At 37.3% G+C, this 22103-nt stretch overlaps 1 protein-coding gene across 2 annotated transcripts in view; it reads right to left on the minus strand.

Annotated features, from left to right (window-relative positions):
* Positions 1-22103, minus strand: part of ANTXR2 (ANTXR cell adhesion molecule 2) — a 118987-nt gene that overhangs the window by 84860 nt on the left and 12024 nt on the right. For both annotated transcript variants that reach the window (XM_045536907.1, XM_045536906.1), the window contains 7 exons: positions 19083-19164; positions 18537-18644; positions 18251-18319; positions 17366-17446; positions 11907-11967; positions 9068-9166; positions 8244-8313 (listed from right to left, as the gene is read on the minus strand). In XM_045536907.1, coding sequence (XP_045392863.1) covers positions 8244-8313; positions 9068-9166; positions 11907-11967; positions 17366-17446; positions 18251-18319; positions 18537-18644; positions 19083-19164 — 570 coding nt within the window. The remainder of the gene's footprint in view (positions 1-8243; positions 8314-9067; positions 9167-11906; positions 11968-17365; positions 17447-18250; positions 18320-18536; positions 18645-19082; positions 19165-22103) is intronic.

Genomic DNA, 22103 nt, shown 5'->3' on the forward strand with positions numbered 1-22103 from the left:
AAGCCCGAAAACAACTTAGATAATGTAGAAGAACACCCAGCAGCAATGAAATAATTACGCAACTTTTTTGTTTTAAGAAATTTCTGTTCTATTTACTGCCATACAAAAACACAGAGAGCTAAATTGTTTCAAAGATGCCTGCTACACGGTGTCATGCAGGTTCGTGTAAAGAAAGCTTTCAGTACTACTTCCTTCCTGTTATAAAGCATTATCTTGATTCAAACCAACATTATAGCTATGTTGAGCTCTGGGCTTAACCCTCAAGCTTAAAACTACACTCGCAATTGCTATATGAAAGTTTGCCAGCAAATTCATTCAACTGATCATTCATTGTATTACTAGTGAATTAAACAAATATTCATTCACGGCCTACAATAGCAATAATCACTGTTATAAAAATAGCACGGGCTTTGCGCTGAGCTTGGGCATAGGGCTGAAATAACAAATCGATCGCAATGTAACTGCAGGGAAGCACAGTTACAACAGCGTGGGATATTAAGTGAAATAGTCACGAGCACAGGATACGAGAAGACCACGTGGGAGATACAACCAACTTAGCCTTGCCCTGGGAGTATTAGCAAAGTTTTCCTGCAGGAAGTCACCTAAAAGATGAAGCCTAAAGAATGATTCGGAATCAGGAAGAGAGATTAGAAAGAGATTAAAAAGCAAGAGAGGCTGGAAGGCAAGAGAAGCACAGAACAAGGAACTACCAACCATTCAATATGCCAACAACAGCGAGTGAGAGAGTAAGAAAAACACGGCTTCATACCGAAAAGGTGAGCAGGGGTGGGGGGAGTGTGAAGTACACGAGATGTCACCGTTAGACATCTGGAATTCGTTCTGAGAGCCATGAAGCTTGGTAGAAATATGGTTAGAATTGTGTTTGACCAATATCACTCTTGTTGCTGTGTAAGACATGGGTCTGGAGAATCAATTTCTGGAGTAGAAAGACCAGTTAAGAAAGTCGCAGCGCATTTCAAATAAGAACCAAAGTAGAAGCGAACTGAAACAGTGGCGAGGAGGATGGTGTGAAGATGAGAACCAAGAGAGATTAGGAGTGAGCATGAAAAGGACAGGGATGGTTACTGGATGTAGACGGTGAGGAAGGAGGAAGAAAAATGACTCCAAAGTTCCTGTCTCGCACAGTAGGTGGGTGGGTAGTCTTGCTCAGGGGACAGCAGAGAAGGAGCAGGTTTGAACAGAAGGACACGAGACTTCAATTTGAAACCTCCAAATTTTAGGTGCCTTCAAGTAACTTAGTAGACACTTGGATAGTGGCCATATGGATAGTGGATTTAGAACTACGGAAAAGATACAGCCTGGAGATGTTGAGCTCATCAGTAAGAAAAGGGGAGCTTAGGAAAGATGAGGTTGTGGGTCAGGCATCCAACCCTGGTAAAAAGCAAACGGACGGTAAGCAGAGGACCCTCAAGCGACATCCAAGCAGAAGCAGCTAGGGTGACAATATGAAGGCAGGAAGGTCAAGGGAAGATCTTCTCCTGCGACAGGAGTGGCACTCAGGGCAGGTGACACAGGGAGATAAAGAAAGACAAGGCTGAGAACTGACAACTCTTGCAACATTGTTACCTATACATTGGTTCTACATTGTTTAAAATTTCTTACAAGTGTCTTAGTCCACACTCTTTGCTCCATCCTTATAATTTTTTTTCAGAGTGGAGGACTAGAAGAAACCTTAACAACTTACCGTAACAAAAAGACTGAAGTGAATTTTCATGTCAACTAGCAACCGACTAGTAATCATAAAACTAAATTCAAGTGTACTAAATTCATTCCATATGAAAAATTATTGAATAGTATTGTGATATACAATTGATTAAACAAAATTCAATAGGTCCTAGTAATCACAATATTTTTATTTAATGCCTAAGGACATATGACTACTCCGAAACAGGAGAATGGCTCAGTGCCATATGTCGAAGCTACTCTGATCTGAGGAATTTCATACTCCGTGAAATATGGTTGACATTTCAATCTACGGTAACCTATTTGCAAAGTATTCATTTGCTTCTGACTTTATGCATGCCCAATAAAAGATTGCCGTTTTATGATCTATTAAAGAGGATGAAAAAATTAAATAAAACTGTGAAAGACATTTGCTGGAAGTAATAAATAATTTACCTCCAATTTGCACATACTGAAAATTAAACTGGCAACTACTCAAAAAAGTTATTAAAATTATGGTGACTTAAGATATTTTGAAATCAAGTGCCACCATTTAATGCTCTGCAGAGTTGTTAAAAAAAGTTACCTTTTTGCATAATATAGATTTTTTTAAGTTGAAAAATAAGATTTCATAATTGTGACTAGTTTAAGATTCCACTTTTAGTTAGGAGTATATATGTAAATTAATGTTTTCTCTAAGGATGCTTTCTTCAAAGTGGTTAAAAGATTCTTGAATTAAATGATTTCTTTTAAAAATATCTATAACTATATATATAGATATATGTCTATATAACTAAAACAAGAAACTGTAGTCAGGAAGATTGCTAGATTTCAGAAGAAAGGCAGCTCTCTTCAGAGATGTACTGGATATCACAGCTAAAATTGTATTATTACTGTTTTCAGTATTACACTGCAAATAATCCCCTATTAATTGCTTTGTGTATTTGCATAAAATACTTACAAGACAGTTGGAAATAATAACTCAATCTTTAGTGCCTTTCATCTAAAAATGTCAAGTGTCTTACGTAATAACTAATGTAGTAATAAATATAATAAAAGCTTTAATAATATAAAATTATAAGCAGATATATAAGAGCATTTAAGTATACATTTAAGGAATATTGTCTACATCATCATATAGCTGTCCTCTTTAAACACTTTTAGTTATCAAAACATAACTGAATAATTCTAACATTTAGAAAGAGCTTCCTTTCGTTGACCTGAACTGTGCTGGCCCTTTGCCTGCTACTCTTTCTCCTTTATTTATAGCAATAAAAAGTCAAATGTCTTTCACATGACAGATTTTCCAATGTTTCAAAAGAGCTAATGTGTCACCCCTGAATCATATCATTTTTCAGTATTTTAAATCGCATCTTATTTAGCATTTCCATACTTCGCCACACCTTGCTGGCCACCCCTCCATGTGCTCAAATGAAGAATTTTTCCTCTTAAAAGACATTGTCCAGAACTGTATATAAGACTAAGGATGGACATGCAATGCAGATTAGGCGAATTTATCACATTTATAGATAAAAATCAGAAAGCAACACACCATGTGAAAGAAAAGACAAATGTTCCCTCATTTGCAGGGGGAAGGGGGTCAAGAAACCAAGAAGCAGAGCAGGTCCTCAGCCTTATCCCATCTCACCAAGACTCCAATGTTTATATGCAAAATAAAGACATAACCAGTGTCTTAGTATCCACGGTTTAAAAAGAAAATCAAGTCTCAGTCCTCACAAGAACCAGAAGAATCAAGTTGCGGTTGCATCACGTGCTACGAACACGAGGGATTGAGGGATGGTGTAGACACACACACACACACACACACACACATGCAGATGCAGGTGTGGTTTTGGAAAGAGGAGATGCCATAGTAAAGGTAGAATTTCCAACCAAGAAACAGAACTGGAACTAATCAATTTTATTCGGGGCAAACTAGATTAAGCTTAACATTGAAAAATAACGATGTCGAGTGAGGAAAATGAGAAGATCCTATTACCAAGCCAGGTTCTAATATCGAGGCTGCCGCATGGTTCGTTTCAATGATTCTTCCATTTTGTTCAGAATTTTCCAGAGAGACGGATATCCCATCACTTCTTACTCAAAACACTCTGTCAAGAGTCTTCCCACACTGCCTTTTAAGAGAACTAATACTATCAGTTTCATCTGATTTAGATATTTATCTCATATTTGCCAGAAGATTCTGGCCAATGTTTTTGAAAGCACATGTAACTATACCATATGCCTCCTGAAATCGTCTCTATCAAACAAACTGTAGGATGAGGCTCTGGTTCGGTCTGTTCTGTTTTCTTTCTTCACAATGTGTTTATGTATATTTACTCCATTTGTTCTGTTCTTCTTGCCAAATCACAGGTTTGAGATCTCAGCTCTTGCGGAGCAGCTGTGCTATCGTGGATGTCCCCGAAAACAAGGGTCAGGGGAGAACTTGTGGGACCCACATGTCAAACCGTGGAGCTATCGCCCTGCAACGGGGAAGAGTCAAAGAACTTCAGAGACTTCATCCTACTCAAGCCTAAAGAGGACATTTTGGTACCAATGAACCAAACGCTGTTAGAGAAAAAAAAAAAAAAAATCCTGAATAATCTGCAGATTCTTCGTGGTAAAATAATGTGTTTAATCACATGGCATTTTAAAAGCAAATTGTGTCTAATGAAAGAAATAGGAAAGAACCACCTCACTACTCCCTTGCACTCTTTCTGTTTAAATACTAAGAATTTGTTCATCCTGACCTGAGCCTGTATATCAAATAAATAAATTTAATGAATATAGATTTCTCCCCCAAAATGTCTTGCCAAGACCCATTCCCACAATGCTCAACACCGATACACCTGGATAGGGTTTGCCCAGATACTTCTAACTTTCGTTTGCTCCGTGATATCAATCCCCAGACTCAGACGGATGTCCTAGCTACTCGGCTGCATTCTCAGTCTCGAGCTCCAAGTAAACATCTTCACGTTAATCCTCCTTTGAGCCAAAATCCACAAGCCCTAAGTTCTGCAAAGAATAACGCTCAGACAAAAAGCAATCCGTGCAGTAACATGCAGATGAGGGGGAACTGGCACGACAGGCTAATGAGACGAGGCAATGCCCACGCAGGAGCTCTGAGACCAGGCATCTGGCTCTGAGGCTGCCTGTCTGGGGTGACTTCGCCGGCACGTTGTTAATTATTTAAGTGAGAGAACAGGGGGGACCCACCGCCACATCTGTCAGTCTCACCCAGGAAAAAACCTTCACTCATCGTCGGGCCAGATGTGTTTATTTGAAACATAGACTAACTAGCTACTTAATGGGTTTGCATCCTTAGCCAAAAGCTAATTAGGCAAACATATTAAGCATCAGTCACCTTACAAGGCTAAACTGTTTCAATTGTGTTGATTTTAATCCAATCTCATCAGAGCACCCGTCACCTAACAAAAGTATCTGAAGAAAATTCAAGGCAAAGGCAAGGTCCAAATTACTTGCAACATACTAAGCAGAACAAATAACGATGTCCCCAAATACCTAATAGACATCAACAAATAAAATCTTCTAAAGCTTTGCCTTAGTGGCATCATGTACCAGACACAAAACAAAGGCAGGCAAAAGTAATTCTTTTAGACGGATCTTTGTCCCAAAACATTCTCAGTTTGCTTGTAGGCGAAATATTAACGTCAGAAGCCAAACGCACGATGATTTCTCATGTCTGATATTTATTGTGCTCTGTGTGATTTTTAAAAATCGTATCTCCTGAGTATTTAGCCTATCTACAAATAATTGAAGAAATACCAGCAGCCTCTATGGTATTCTACTCAAAAGGAGAATGTGGCCAAAGGCAAATTCTAGAGGAAAAAAAAAAAAAAAAAACTAGTGCCTGGGATAGAACAGGCAAGTTCAATTTTATAACTACTTTGGAGAAGAAGTGGGCTGTTCTCCCTAGCTAGTCACTATTATTAAAAAGCCAAGATGAGGCCGGGCACAGTGGCTCTTGCCTGTAATCCTAGCACTCTGGGAGGCCGAGGCAGGTGGATCACTCAAGGTCAGGAGTTCGAGACCAGCCTGAGCAAGAGTGAGACCCCCGTCTCTACTAAAAATAGAAAGAAATTATCTGGCCAACTCAAAAATATATAGCAAAAATTAGCCAGGCATGGTGGCACATGCCTGTAGTCCCAGCTACTCAGGAGGCTGAGGCAGGAGGATCGCTGAAGCCCAGGAGTTTGAAGTTGCTGTGAGCTAGGCTGATGCCACGGCACTCACTCTAGCCCAGGCAACAAAGCGAGACTCTGTCTCAAAAAAAAAAAAAAAAAAAAAAAAGCCAAGATGAGTTCCTGCTATTTTAAATGGTATGTCTCCCCAAAATAAAATTCTGGCCATTTTTTCTCCTTCCTAATATAGGCCCCTGACCCTAGCAATCAAATGACCTCTTTTAGCTGTCTATAGTAACTAGTAAGCCAAAAATATTTGAGAAAAATTCATTCATTTTTTTCATCCAATGAACATTTAATGAATCTAGTACATGTCAGGCACTGTGTTAAGTGCTGGGGATACAAGAAACAGGACAAAAACTGATCCTACCTGGAAGGAGACACACAGTAACAACAAAATAAATGCTTTGGAGAGAAAAAAACATCAACAAGAAAAAGGAACAGGGAGTTACCAGACCTAAGGGAGGGAGTGGATGGTGACCGCAAGAGGGCTTGCTGAGAAGGTGACATTTGGGCTAAACTTGAAGAAGCCGAGGAAGTGAACGGTGAGGGGAACAGCATTCCAAGCAGAGGGAACAGCAAGTGCAAGAGCGCCGGAGCGGGAGTGAGCAGATGTGGTCAAGGAACAGCAAAGAGGCCACTGTGACCACGACCAAGCCCGGAAGGTGCAAAGACAAGATGGAGTCTGAGAGGTGACGAGAAGCTAGATCTTACAGAACCTTGTAGAACATTATGATGACTAGACTTTTACTCTGAGTGGGCTGAGGAACTCATCACGGGGAATTTTTAAATGAAGCGATGACAGGGTCACTCTTGCCAAAGACAGAAATGGAAAGACCAGTTGAGAGGTTAATGACCCAAGCAAGAGATGCTGGTAGCTTGGTCTAGGATGGTAGTAGTTGGGGCAGTGAGCAGGGATTGGACTCTGGGTGTACCTGGAAATCAGAGCTGAGATTTGCTAACGGACCAGGTGTAAGAGAGAAAAGGAAGCCAGCAATGGCTCGAAGATTTTTAACCTGAACAACAAAAAGGATGGAGCTTCCCATGACTAAACTAGAAAAGACGGATTGAGGAGCATACCAGGGGTTAACAATCAGGAGGACCAGTATGGGATTAAAGACTCAATTAAACAGGGCTAAACTCCAAGTCAATAGATTCATCATGGCCAATGCAGACAGGACGACTTAGAAAGCCACAGAGTCCTACTGTGCGCTTGGGGTTAAGATGGCACCATGTGAAACGGACCTGCCTCAAATTCTAGGTCCAGCCTAATTTACCCACTGGGATATTGTCAATAACACCTGGTCATTACGTGACACAGAAAATGAATAATAGTCCCAGTCTTGCAAGTTATAGTAAGTAGTCCCTTTCAATCTATTTAAAATAGAAAGCTGATACTGCTCCGATTTACTTGCATAACCAGAAAGGATGTGCAATAGATATCTCAACTATTTAAGGATCCACAAAAATTAAGTTGTTCGAGTCAAATTAAAAATACTAAAATGATTTCCATAGTTTTCACGGAGGAAAATATAATCTCCACTCTCGGAATGCTAATCTAGACTTCGGGTTGTGGCCTTGTATGTTGAGAGTTTTTCTCTGCTCTTAGTGTAAGATCCATATAAGGTGATCCTAGAAAATGATATCCTATTATCCTAAACATCCACTAGCTGCTGGGCTAGGGAATATCTGAACTATTGGCAAGAGAATAGAAAAAGATCACAAATGGAAACACTAAATTACTAGTAAAATTATTAGTGTATAGATAATTCTAATAAAAGCCCTTCTTCCAAACGAAATATTCCTTCTTTTAAATAGTTTTTTTTTTTTTTTGCCACATGAAAGAACATGAGAGTATAGACCTTAACGGAAATGGGACACAAATTAATGTACAAATATTTTATATTCCAAGGTGTACCACAGTAAGCCATGTTCCTCATGTTATTTAATCTTAATATTTACTAAATGCTACAGTAATTACTTAAAATCTCCCTTTGGAACTCTTGTGTGTTGTATGCATGTGCGTATGTGTATGTAAACTCAATAACCTAAGCTCAAAATAATGACTACTGCTCTGATTATTTATAGAGTCCACCAGCAGGTTTCAAACCCATCCAAATACACATTTACAGAGCCTACTAGTCACTATTTGAGAAAGAAGATAAAACATACGTTAGCATTTTCAACCTACTAAGGGTCTAAGTGAAGTGCTAACTAGAGTGGCTTGCCCAGGGCTTATTATTTAATCACTCTGTGCATGGAAAGAGGATACAATAAAACCAACATGTTATTAGCCACCATTTCCTAATCATTTGTCTTTAAAAAATGTTTTTAAATTGTTTTAATTGGAGTACTTACTCTCCAGCTTTATTCAGGATAGGTGCAGGACAAAGCATAGAATTCAGCTGCACGCTTACTGGTTTTACACCTAGAAAATAAAATGTCAGTGAATTAACAAACGGTTTTATCGTATCTCACATAGTTTATATGAAAACTATTCCACAATCAGAGTTCAAGTGTAGAGTATTAGGTATGTTAACATAAAAAAATATAGAGAAGAAATAAAGAGGAATGAAAAATGGAAAGAGATTCTACCAACAGTATACTGTTGGTGAGTCACAAATTAAGATGTTTTAGACTTAGACTACGTTCAAATACTGTTGCAGATACTCTAAAAATATCATCTTTTTCTCCTAAAGTTTTCAAATGTCTCAGGTTTTTAAGAATAAATAATAGATATTCTTTAAAAGCAGAACTTAAACAAGATGAAGAAAGAAAGATGAACGTCCAAAGGAAAGAAATGAGTCTATGGCAGGAGGTCGTTAAATCAGGCATGCGATGCAATCCACACACAGAACCGTCAGGGAAACTGGGTTTAAATATCAGCTCTGTCCATCACTGGCTTATGTCCCCACGGGCACATTATTTTATTCCTTCAGTCACAAACCATCGCTTGTAGAATGAGGCTGCTTAGGACAGGATCCAGCATTTATTAAGTTATGAGACAGTGTTGCCATTATTAATTAAATAATTACTATTTGTATTAACATTGATACTTTGTTTCTTTCTTCTTTGATTAAAAAATAGAGCATAGCTGGTTTTACTTGGAGAACCGTGAAAAACACCTGCAGCTGACACGCTGTGCGGATATCAACGCAGCCCTGACCCTGTTGGGGACCTACTCTTGGTGTACGTTCCATTCACGGTGTAAGTGCAGAGAGCGCTGCCGTTCCGGCTCCCCAGCGTGAATCCTCTTCCATTTAAAACAATCTGAAATTCCTCTACAAGTAAAAAAAAAAAAAAATTTTAATCATTGTTTTACCAAAAAAAAAAAAAAAAAAAACTTGAAAGTATCCAGAAGCACAAAATGAATTTTTTCATACTATTCCATCAACTAGCAGCAAAGACATAGCTCCATATTTCCAACCTGCTCACTTTCTTAGACCCTGTCGCTAAGTGTATTGAAGACACCATTTTATTTTTCAGAAAATAAAATAAAGCACCCCCCAGGCTTTCTAACTTTCCAGTAGTGACCAAGATATTAGAATTGAAGCGTAACAGTCATTCCCAGACAGATACCATGCAAACGTCCCCAAATTCCATCCCTAGGTAAATATCATAAGGTCTGGGAATGTAAAGGAAACTAATTAATTATTCATGTTCTTTGGTTCTTAGAAAAACCATGTGTAGTATTTTCTTTATGTCTCTCTCTTACAGGGTTCTTATTTTATTTATTTATTTATTTTTTGTGACAGAGTCTCACTCTGTTGCCCGGGCTAGAGTGTCGTGGCATCAGCCTCGCTCACAGCAACCTCAAACTCCTGGGCTCAAGCGATCCTCCTGCCTCAGCCTCCCGAGTAGCTGGAACTACAGGCATGCGCCACCATGCCCGGCTAATTTTTTATATATATTTTTAGTTGTCCAGCTAATTTCTTTCTATTTTTAGTAGAGACAGGGTCTCGGCTCATGCTCAGGCTGGTCTCGAACTCCTGACCTCAAGTGATCCTCCTGCCTCGGCCTCCCAGAATGCTAGGATGACAGGTGTGAGCCACCACGCCCGGCCCAGAGAGAGTTCTTTAACAGCTTCTTCACCTAACTAATCCTGGTTTCATTTTCTACTGCGTACAAATGTATACACCAGCAGAGCTCACGTATTCGGGATACCAATAATCTATGGTGAATTACTAAAGGAAGTTGATTTAACTTACTGTACCCTGTTCTCTATAGTAGATGTGGGCACTAAAAAATGTTAGAGAGTGAAAGAATATGCTAGTAGGAAAGATAACTGATCAAATATCTTGATAGGCAGTAAATGTTTGCTACTTAGCTAAAATAAGATTTATTATTTTAATAGTGATTAACTCTTGTTAAAAGGGTAAACTGAGGCACAATAAAAAAATTTTTTAAAGAGTTATTTGAGCAAACAACGATTTATAGATTGGAAAGCTCCAAATAAGAGGTGGCTCAGGAGCTCCACCGAGGAAATGCAATCGGTGGGGGGGGGGGGGGGGCTTTTAATAGGATGAACTTGGAAGGAAAGCGAAGAAAGTATTTCATTGGCTACAGTCGTGTAGTTGCCCGATTTCGTCTATCCTGTTGGAAAGTCCCGAGTTATGCAAGTTTGTTGGCTGTTTTTGATTAACTGGGCTTAAGTTCTGTTTTTCTTCATATAGGCATTTATAACAAATAGATGTAGTTAAGTTTCGATTATGTTTGCGAATCAAGCAAGGTTAAGGTCATGTATGAGGACTAAGCCCTTTGTCTGCTCAGGGATTCTTCAGGCTTGGTCTCCACTCTCATTTATACTGTAACACTATCAATCCTCCCAAACTTCTGCTATCTAACACACTGCAAGGCATATATAGTCATTAACTGTGGAATAAAACACTGCCAGGCCATTCTTCATTCAGCGTGTTACGAAAGGAATTTTACTGACAAATTGAAACAAAGTGCAGGTAAAACTTAAAACGTGATTCAAGAAGAGCATGGGCACACTAGAGTCAGGCAGACAGGGATCAATCACTAACAGCAAGTACCGAACCTGTCTCTGCCTCAGTTGCCCCATCCGAAAACCAGGGATTTATAAAACTGTCAAATAATGTTTTTAAGAGGATTTAGGTGCAATTACAAAACACAAGGGATCCGGTATGTACTCAGCACAAAATAGGAGTTCAACAAATAACAACTAGTAGTATAATATTATTTTTCCATTTGTTGTTCTTTGTTATCTCTAGAAATGTATTATAGTCTATGCTTTTAGCAAAGATGATCCTGTCCTGGAATGTTCGGATGCACGATTTCTCTTCCACATCTCAGTAATCATTCCCTGCAGGGTCTGGAAGCTGAGGGTGTAAGACCACGTACAGGTTGGGAGGCTTCTCAGGTAGATTACACAGGTTGTTTCCCTCCACCACCAGGCTCAATAGTTTTCCTTTTAGAGTCAAATCAGGTTAAAATGAACTTCAGGTCAGACTGGAAGAAGAAATAAAACAGGCCAGAGAGAATCACACTCTCTCTGGGCAAGGATGGCTGGGAGGTGTGAAAACCCAAGTTTGTTCTTAGCACTAGCTGATGAAGCCACCTGCTTCCTTCCTGCCTTAGACCCAAAAGTCACTTCCTTGTGTGCCCTGAGCTGGCAGAGACTGTACCTTGGCCGGGTCATCAAAGTGTAGAGCTCAAAGTCTACAGATACCAGGCTGTTTGTACAATCAGATAAAAAGAAAAGATTTCGTATTTTATTTGCTATAAGAAAGGTCTCAAATGTGAACTAAATATACAGAAGATTCTAAAAGCCTGTCACACAATATGTTCATTATTTAAAATAACACTCCGATCTTAAAAATTTGAATTTAAAATAGAAATATTTCAAGGAATTATTTAAAAATTCTTACACAAAAAAAGATGCCAAAAAAGTTAATTCTGCTATTCTCCTTTCCAACATGAGTTTCAAATCATATATTTTAGCTAAGGGGGGAAAAAATACAATTTCTTACATGATATTTTTAAATTCTAAACACTCACCCCCAACACAGACACTTGAGGGCCTCAGTTCCAGGATTTCGGTACATGACTGAGCTAGTATCTAAAAAGGAAAAAAAAAAAAGAAAACCAAGGTACAGAATTAAATGAGAACATGTGCAGTGAATTATAAAGTTATTAATAACTTTAAGGTCCTCTCCTTACTTCAATAGATGACAGAGAAAACCTATCAACCATAGCATATAGAGCCACCAAGCAGTTGGGAAACTTTCGTGTGTTTCAGGGTGTTTTCTGTGATTGCATAACCATAGTATCCTTATTTGATTAGCGTACATCCACATAAGCACAGGTACGGTGGGTGTTGTCTCAAAGTCTGGTAGCTTTGAGTATGAACAGCTACGTAAAATTTCCCAATACCATAAAGCCCATGTTGAGCTTCTCCATCAGGCAAAAACAAGATAGCAAATCAGACCTCTTGTTCAAGAATGCTAAGTTGCCACGTTCTCTACTAAGAAGTTCAATATAATATTAATACATACGCACTTCTTTCTTTGACAGTGGCATTTCTATTCTACTTCTCAGGCTCAATTCCTGTGGATGCTAATCCCCCCCTTACATGCATCAGACATTACAACTGCAGAACACGGGCTCCTTGTAGGAGCCAAATATTATTCTCAAACACACAGATCCTGTCCTCAAGCATTCCCAGCACGCAAGAACAGAACGGCTCTTCTTAGCTGGCTCTGAGAAACAGAAGCCCCCATACAAAGCATGAGGCTACAAGTGAAAAACAACAGTGATGAAATAAGCCGTTCCTAATGGACACCACAATCGTGTCTTTATTTTTAGAACAGTTCTGCGCTGCATTATCAAAGCCAGACAGATTCCAGATGCTCTTTGAAAGACGCTCTTTTCTTGACGGAAGTTGAAGACAGATGATGTACAGCAGTTTCTAGCATCTCCTGCTCGTAACTAGAACAGGAAGTTAAGAACTATAGCAGGAAATAGAAAGGCTTTCTGTGCTTTCTTCAGCAACAGTGGAAATATAAATTCTCAGCCCCTAAAATCACCGGTGTCAGAGCACGGGATTGTTGACGCTGGACAGAGATCTCTGAAAAGGGGGCATTGTTAGTACTTTTTTAGGTTATTTCTCAGTGAATCCGACTTTTCACAGAGTGATTGAGGCTTTAGTGATTAGGAAATGAATCTAGTAAGATTCTCTATCTGAGAAAATGCAGATGGGACCTCTTCCACTTCAGAAAGAACCAAAGCAAAGGGATTCCACAGGCACTCAAACTCCTCTTGTTCTGCTGCTTTATCCACTATAACAAACATCCGCTCCTATGGATTCAAGGTCAAAGGAAAATATAAAACCCCCAAATCTGTCTGCTACCAGTCCAGAAGGAATTTATTTCAAAACAGATCCTATTAAGGAGGTTAATTGCATCTTTCAGTTTACAATCTCTTTGTAAGTGGCTTTAGCCACACCTTTATCAGCATTACTGAAAAATATTTCAAATACCAAGGGAAATTATGAGAGGTGTTTAAAGATGACATCTATTGGAAATAGAAATCATTTTTTAAAATTCCTTAGAATAAGGTAAATCAAAAAATTGCAAAAGGACTTTCTAGAGACCATGTCAGAGAACATGCATCCAGAATGACCTCTGTGAATTTGTTAAATTATGTTTGTTTTCTCTCTTCTATCAATATTGACCATAATTTAATCAGATCTCACGATATTTAAGATAAATGTGAATATATTGAATTCCTCTTTCAATGTGATCTAACCCATCAAAATATTTCTAAATAAATGAGAGTTCTAATAGCAAGAGCAAATGAGAAATTCTCCCATGGAGATCTTAAGGCTGAAGAATAAACGTCTTCAAGAATAGTTGATGTTCTACAGCTTTGAAGCCATACCCTGTTTATCTCCTATAAGGTATTTTATTTTTAAAGAAAAGGTTCAGGGTGATTTAGCAGTTTATGTTCTACTTGAGTCTGAGACTAAAGAAATTAAGTTACATTAATCAGAGATTAAGAATAGCTGATGTTGGTCATATTCTGCAATAAACTATATAATATACATTTATACATAAAAATATACTTACATTAGTTTAATATTTGTAACTTTATTTTAATAAAAGAAGTTTTTATAGAAACAATATAATTGAATAGAGAAGTAATTCAGGTAAGACACTCATTTAAAAGCAAGCAATTTAGACCATGAGTCATAAAATTGGTATCACTATCTAATGTAATCCAATTGCATTTCTGTATTACCCGCTCCTCTCTAAAGATTATTTTATAAAATCTCTTTGAAACTTATATTATTTGAGCACAGAGCTCACCTCCTGTATTAGAAAACAAACTCTGAGGACAGAAGTGGGATATTATACTACACAGCACTTTCAGTGCTTGAGAAATTGTTTTGTACATGCCATACAGCCAATAACTGCTTAGAGAATAAATACTGAATGTATAAATTAATGAGAATATTTAAAATGTCTAATTAGCAAACCAACAATCATAATAGGACTCAAATAAGTCAGGATAAAGTTACTTTATGTGAAGAAGCATCTAGCCCTGCAACAAATTATGAATGTTGGACATCCAGAAATACATAATTTGAAACAAAGTTTCCGAAAACCATGTCCAAATGAAAAATAAAGGGAGAGAGGTGGGGAGAGAAGAGTGAGAAGAGAGTTTATGCAGTTTTAGAACATGAAAGGTGTTCCACATTTGGTTTTTCCATCTAGAATTTACCATGTTTTCATATCAAGAAAGCAACAACTGGAAATCCAAATAATTTGATGTTTGGATGCATGTAGTTTACACTGTAAAATTTTTAAATAATCAGTTTCACAAAAACAAAATAGTTCATAATCTATTCTCCCTAAGTAATCGTACAAATTGAAATGTTGAAAATATGGAAATGGTGCTACTATATTAAAATTGTTATCACTAAACAACTGACAAAGAGGACTAACATTTTAAACGCTATTTTTACCAAGTTAAAGAGAGTTGTTGATTAACTGAACATTGAATCAGGTGTCCCATCTATGATAATGACACGTGACGTTTCATACTTCCCTTCCATCATTTACACAGAGGAACTTGTAGGGAGCTTTCTCAAGTGTGTGTTGCCGTCTGTCTTCATTATACTCAACAGAAATAGAAAATAGTTTCCGCTAAAGGTCGGCCTTAGTTAACCTCAGAGAAAGCCAACGTCACTACGGACCAAATTTAAAGATAAGCAAAGTGCTATTAGCAAATCCAAGGCACCTTAAGCCATTCACATACTAAATGCAAAATTTCATCATTTGAGATTTTAGGGGATATATATACACACATATATATGTATGCATATATATATATACACACACACATGCACACACACATACGCTGGCAAAGAACTGGATCTCACCATGAAGAAAGTATCCTATGGAAGCATCTGTTCCCTCAAAAGTCTCTGTTCACTCAGAAAATAATATCAGTATTAAGGAGTATTTACAAACGAAAAATATATCCATGATTATCTCATCCCTACTTTAAAATCCTCAAACATTAAAATGGATGGCAAAAATCAAACTTTCCTATTAAGTGCAAATATCAGTAGTTCAAATTGCCTTAGCATTCTATGAAGTAGGCAAAAAGCTCAAACTATCATCGCACTGATAAAAATCTCAACTATTACTGAGAGGTCAGGTTTGGTTGCAGCGACTCCCGTTCTCTACCTGCACACTCTGCCAGGGTTTCCCCCAACACCGGCTTCCCCGAGGATCCTTTTCTCCTCCTTTTGTGACAAATTATCTGAAATGTAACTATACTGAGATGAAAGCTATACCCATCACCCCCTTCCAGATGACACTCAAGAGACTTTGTTGGTAAATGGTGGCTAAAATAACGTAAATCTTTCTAATTCCACCCTAAATCTTTCAACATAACTTGCTCAAGCTAAAGTCCATCAAGAACTTCAGGCAAGAAAGACTGTCCTTAGAAATTACATTCTAAAGTTTCCCTAAGACAAATAGAAAAATTACATTTCACAAATAAACATAATAAAACAACAACTGTATTTCTTCTGATAGTCAGCTATTAATTTCTTGAAGGGAAAAACTTGCACTTATAACCCATAAGAATAGAGTTTTAGAAAACTAATCAGTCATCTAGAGAATTCTGAATTTTTAGAGAGAGAAGAAAATTTCCAAAGGGAATAACCCAGAGAGAGCTTTTCTCCTTCCCAGTATAATTGTAAAAATAATTGCAAATTCTCAGGCCCAATAAAATTCTATTTAAAATACAACCCACTGATTTCTTTATTTGGGGGATCAAATTGTCCTCTATTTTGCACTGTCCATACCTTTTCCTGTATTTTAAAACTTAAATAACAGTTGTATAGTATTTATTTTGAACCCAGCTATAAAATTATTTACTGTTTTTTACATGGCAATTTTTCCCTAAAACCTAAAAACAATAATATACATCAACTGCTAAAATAATTGACTCTCTGTTCCATTCTGCATTTACATTTAGCTTGTCCACTGAAAGTACTGATACGTAACACAACGAAATCATATGTTTTCCCCATAAAGCTCCATTAATGTTTTTAAAAAAGCCTACATGCTACTAAAAACAAATTCAGTAAATCTCACTCTGTGTTTCTGAAAAACATGATCTTTAAAGAGAAATTTTAAATCCCAAAACCAAATGTTAGAAGGAACCAAGATTTTGTTTTTGTCCCCCTTAAAGATTAAGGAAAAAGCTTTGGCTTGGAGAATATATATTATTCACTTCCATTTTAGGATGGTGTTTACCAAAATATCATAAATACTTAATAGCAACTGTTCCTAGTGCTTCTAGCAAAAGGCAGTAAAATGCAACATAAACCTCAGCTGTGAAAGCCCGGGAGTTTGCTCTGCATTTCATCATTCCCCTTCCCCAGCCCCAGTGCAGGACAGCCTGGATTCTAATGATCACCAGAGACAGCTCCACTGAATTCCAAGCAGAAATATTATGTGCTCCAGCAACACTATTAATCATTTAAATGGAAAGAACAACAACCACAGTCAAATAGCCGCTGGTTCAAGCTGCCTGTTAGCTCAGAAATACCATATTTGGAGGAGGGAGTTATCACACATTCCAATCCAAATTTTTATTTTACTTTTCTTCTATAAAGCCTATAAAACTTTCAAGCTAGCAAGACAGTTAGCACCATGCTCAAAGGGGATATGAGACTGTTTATGAAAATCTTAAACCTGAAATCACAAACCCGGACTCACAGAGTGCAATATACAAGAATCAGTAACCAAATGTCATTTACAAAAAAAAAAAAAAAATCGGCATCTTTAGAATGACACTGTGTTTGCAATACTGAACAAACCTCTTTCTCAATCTTTCTTCTGGATAATGGCCACCTGCACTGGATATTGAGATTAATTCTTATAGTTTAAAATATATGTAAAATGACAAGCCTCTTCTGCCCCTGGAGAAATACTCACAGAATTAATTATTCCTTTAAGAGCTTGAAATCCACCTTTGACAGGAAAGACTTGTTCTTTGGAATCCGCAATTCTTTCGAGCTTTAGAAAAAAGAAGAAAACTTAAGGGTGGTTGGTACATAGAACACTTTATAGACTTCATTACATTTCAGTTATGTTCATCTGAAAAATGACTCCACAGGGTTAATTTAGCAGTGTGGCCTGTGTTCACGGTCAGGAATTACAGGTGATGGTGCTAGTGTTACTCTAAACGTATCCCCATGAAATGAACTGCAATCGGTCACAGCCCCTTTACATCGGCAATTCCAAAACTCTGCAGAGCTCTAATAGCTGCTAACATCATGAGACTGGAATCTAAGCCACGCTCAAGCAAAAACTCCCACGTAAAATGATTTGTAAGTGGAAAAAAAATTTTAATGTATAAATCCCTCAAAACTTCATGAAAAAAATTGGTTTTGTAAGAGAGATACTAAAGACTTCCCCTAAATGGGCTTCCCAAATCCCCACACACCTGGAGTCAAATTTTAAATAAAACAGAAACTTTAAATCAGACTGTCATAATCATCTTGTCAGTTGAGTTAAAGGAGAGAAGTATTCCTAGCACGTCAATCCAAGTGTTTATGTTATACTACTTTCCCAAACCAATAAAATGTTGAAGAAATTTAGAGTTTTATTTTCCGTAACAAAACCTATGAAAATTCTGACATTATTGAGGTAGAGCTTGAGACATACAGCCATTGTCTTAGAAGATATTTACAGTTTTATAGAAAATCATTTAACCATTGATTATTGTCATTGTAAGTCCTCAGTGAAAAGAATTGATTAAACTATCTTTAAGACAGTTATGTGATTTAGATTAAAGTGAGTAGATCTTTTGTGACTCACCTGAGCTTGTTCAAAATCAAGGACACCAACACAGTAAACACTAGCCCCAAGTGACCTGGATAACTTTGCCTGCAGAAAAAGAGAGAGAAATGGGGGGAGGGAGGAAGAGGGGGAGGGAGGAAGAGGGGGAGAGAGAGAGAGAGAGAGAGAGAGAGAGAGAGAGAGAGAGAGAGGAGGGAGAGAGAGAGGAGGAGGAAACTAAATTACTCAGATACCAAGCTGTACATGCAGAGACACATATCAAAGTATACCAGGGTGTAGACAACAGTCTCAGTTCAATACTCACCTCTTTCTCTGCATACGATGGCACCAAACCGTCCAACTTCCCATCTGTCAGTGCAATTATGATACTGGAGGTTTTTAAGCCTCCTGCTTTCTGAATTTGTTCATTTGCCTGAAAATGAAGAATAATTATCCAACTCATAATTTAATTGTAACTTGCAACCAGCATGTTCCATCGAGCTGCATGTGTAAGTCTGACAAAATCGAAACATTACTAACTTTTCAAACAGGTTATTTTGTTTCATATTTATTTGAAATAGGCATATAGTCACCTTATAGAGTAGTCACTATTGGGTTTTAAATGATATCGATTTTTAGCTGTGGTTGCCTAATCTGAATACAACCACAGAGCAAATGGAAAATTAACTTTTCTTATCACCACAGTAAATAATGTTTTCTACCAGGCTCATCTCTAGAACATCTGAAAGCATAAAAAACTTTTTTTTAAGATAACTGTATAATGGAGTTTCAGAGCTTTGCTAGAGAGTTATATTTCATTACAGAATAATAAAGTATTCTCTCCCATACTTAAAAATGCAAAAGAACTTACTAGCTTTAGTCCTTCGTGGATATAAGTCTCTCCTACTGGGCTAACACTTTTCAAATCCTCCAAGCCTTTACTGATTTTGCCTCTGAAAATAAATATATTAATATTATAATGTTAAACAAAAGAAAAAAGAGCAAAAATCACAATAAACAACTTCTTGAAAAACATGGCAATATTGCAACTAAGGTTTCTTCAGTAGGAAGTAGAGGAAAGGACTAGGGCTTTGAGGGCAGGTAACTCCTGATGCTTTTTGCCATTGTAACAAGTATTTAATAACTTATTTTTTTATAGTTAAAATATGGAAAAGTACTAACAATGTCTTGAAAAATCTAAGCATGTTCTATCTAGGTCTTTTGAGCTGAGAACAGGTATCTTCAATTATACTTGTATTACTAAATGCTAAAGAGTAAAACATACTTTCCCTCATCCACAAAAATACAGAGATTGAGTAGCTCAGCTTCAACGAAAAAGTATTTTTTTCTGAAACACTCACCTCAGCTTCCTAAGAGTGGGAAATTTTCTTTGTTACCTGCAAATTTCTAAAGCACATTACTTAACCCTTAACTTGTGGAAATTAACATTTTCTACTTCTGTCTTCCAGAGTCATAAGTCTTATGAATTATTCGCTTTTTGGACACCTCACCCATCAAGACACATGCACATGCTCATGAATGCAGTACATACTCAATACATAGAATAAATGGAGGGGCAGATGGATGGATGGATGGATGGATAAGAGGGTAATGGATTCTTAGAAGAGGCAATGTGAATGAAAAAGATAGAAAACCATAGAATAATTCTTTTCATCATGATAATTCATAGTCCCAATAGATTATGTCTACATAAAGTATAATTATAACAATACTAAGAACTATTTTGTGTGTAGGACTAACGGAAGACTCAATTTTCAGGTTTTTATAAATATAGATTCCAAACCTCTTTAAAAATAAATAAAACCACAAAAATCTTAAAAGGTAAATAATGCTGTAAAACTACCCACATTCAATTTGAAACTTCTCTTTAAAGTTTTAAATTTAAAAGATCAGAAGAGATCCCCTTAAGGTAGTATTTTCAGAATTTTAGTTTTTCAATAGAAGAAAGAAAAATGCCTTTTTGAACTTGAAATAGTTGAAATAGTAATACTTGAATACTTGAAATAGTAAACTGTATTGTAATACTTTAAATAAAATATGAAGAGTACCCACACTACTGAGGATAATAGGTGAAAGAGATTAATTATAAAAATATTAACTTAATATCAAGGAACTTACTGGGCTTATGCATAAATTTCATATGTATATCTATGTGTGTGTATGTGTACATCGCATGTTGTAACACATGTCAAAAATATTTTGTCATGCTGCATTACTGTTTCAAATACTTGAAATAAGCCATTCCCCAGAACCTCCCACAAGTTTTAAAAGTAACTTCATGATTATGTTTTTATATTGTAATAAAAATTATCAGATAAGGTCTCCATCTCAAGAAGTTTCCCGAAAATACAAGACAACCATTCTCTTTCCCGATTCAGTCATCTCTACCGACCTATGCTAATTATCTCTTTTAATGCTTGCTTTAAAATCTCCCTATTCTGGACCTTTCTCTAACTTCATTACACTCTTTTCTCTAAGTTACCCCGAACTTTCTCTTCATACCCATACTCAACTTTTAACCACAATAAAAAATTTCGTCTCCTAAAAACATTCTGCTTTATAATAATTGAACTCATTTAATTAAATACCTTCAGTTCTTAACTAGATGGGAAGCTTACAGTGGGTGATGATCAAGCCTTTTATTTATAACGTATTCCCTGCTCTGCACTTATTACTTACTATAATATCTTTTGAAAAGTAAATGTTCAATGAAGTTTTCAAGCTACCACAGAAAAAATTTATAATTCCATAGATGATGGTGTAAATTACGTAATTTATGTGCTTGTTTGACCTAAACATTTATATTTAGATATCTATAGATACAGATATCTATAGAAACAACTTGAAACTGAGTCTCTCTGCACGCAGATAAAAACTAAATATTTGGTGCTTCTCAGCAATGAGTGGCAATGTGTCCTCAAGCAATCGTGTTTGCTGCCAAAAGGGAAATGAAAAACACAACTGAAATGCAAGTTTACACAAACAGATTTTTTCGTAGTAAAAATAGCCTTCTCCATTCAGTTCAGATCAGCTCACCCTTCCCCCTCCGGCCCGGACAACACCAGCGGAAGACTCTGAAGCTGAAAGAATTTGCCAAATGTGGGACTCAGAGTCTTTTGGAAAGGTGCATCTCTGGTGGCTCACTTTACTGGAAAAGACAGCACCTTGTGGTTTTTCTATACATCCCCACACCGGTCACCGTAATATTCCAAGCCACACTGAATCTCATCATTACTTTTGCAGCTGCATGATCACAAGAGTGAAAAGTGCTCCTTGCTCAGAACCAACGACATCAACCCACACGAGAGTCCTGGGCTTTGTGCTCCTTCCAGGGTAACTCCCGAAAAGGCCTGTCAGCCTCTTAGTCAACAAGGTGTCAAATGGAGGGAAAATGAAAACCAAAAAAAAAAAAAAAAAAAAAAACCGGGGAAGATCTCAGGCCTCTGGAGGATCCCAAGCAACTCAAAATAAATAGTCAAGTGTTTTGATCAGTAATCAGTTAACTGGGGAAAGGCAAAATGATGTAGTAGGTGAAAAACAGAACTCATGCATCCACACTCGTAATGTTAAAGGAAATTCTAAAGGGGGGGAAAAAAAGAGGAAACGATTCAAATAAAAAGAAGAAGAGGAGGAGGAGGAAGAAATGGTTCTGTGTCATAAAGACAAGCTCAAATCTAGGAAGGTTTTAGAAGAGCCGCGCCGCTGCGTTTGGCTTTGATGTTAGGTTGTCAATTACACAGAAAAGCAACATTGAAACCACTTCAGTATTTGTTGTGAAACTGTTGCCAAGGATGCTGCTGTCACGCCACCGCACTGTCCCCTATCAGGTCTCATCAAGGAAGTTTCTTTCTCACTTCCTCTTTGCCGTTCT

This window comes from Lemur catta, chromosome 24 (genome assembly GCF_020740605.2).
Source record: "Lemur catta isolate mLemCat1 chromosome 24, mLemCat1.pri, whole genome shotgun sequence".
NCBI classification, from domain to species: Eukaryota; Metazoa; Chordata; class Mammalia; order Primates; family Lemuridae; genus Lemur; species Lemur catta.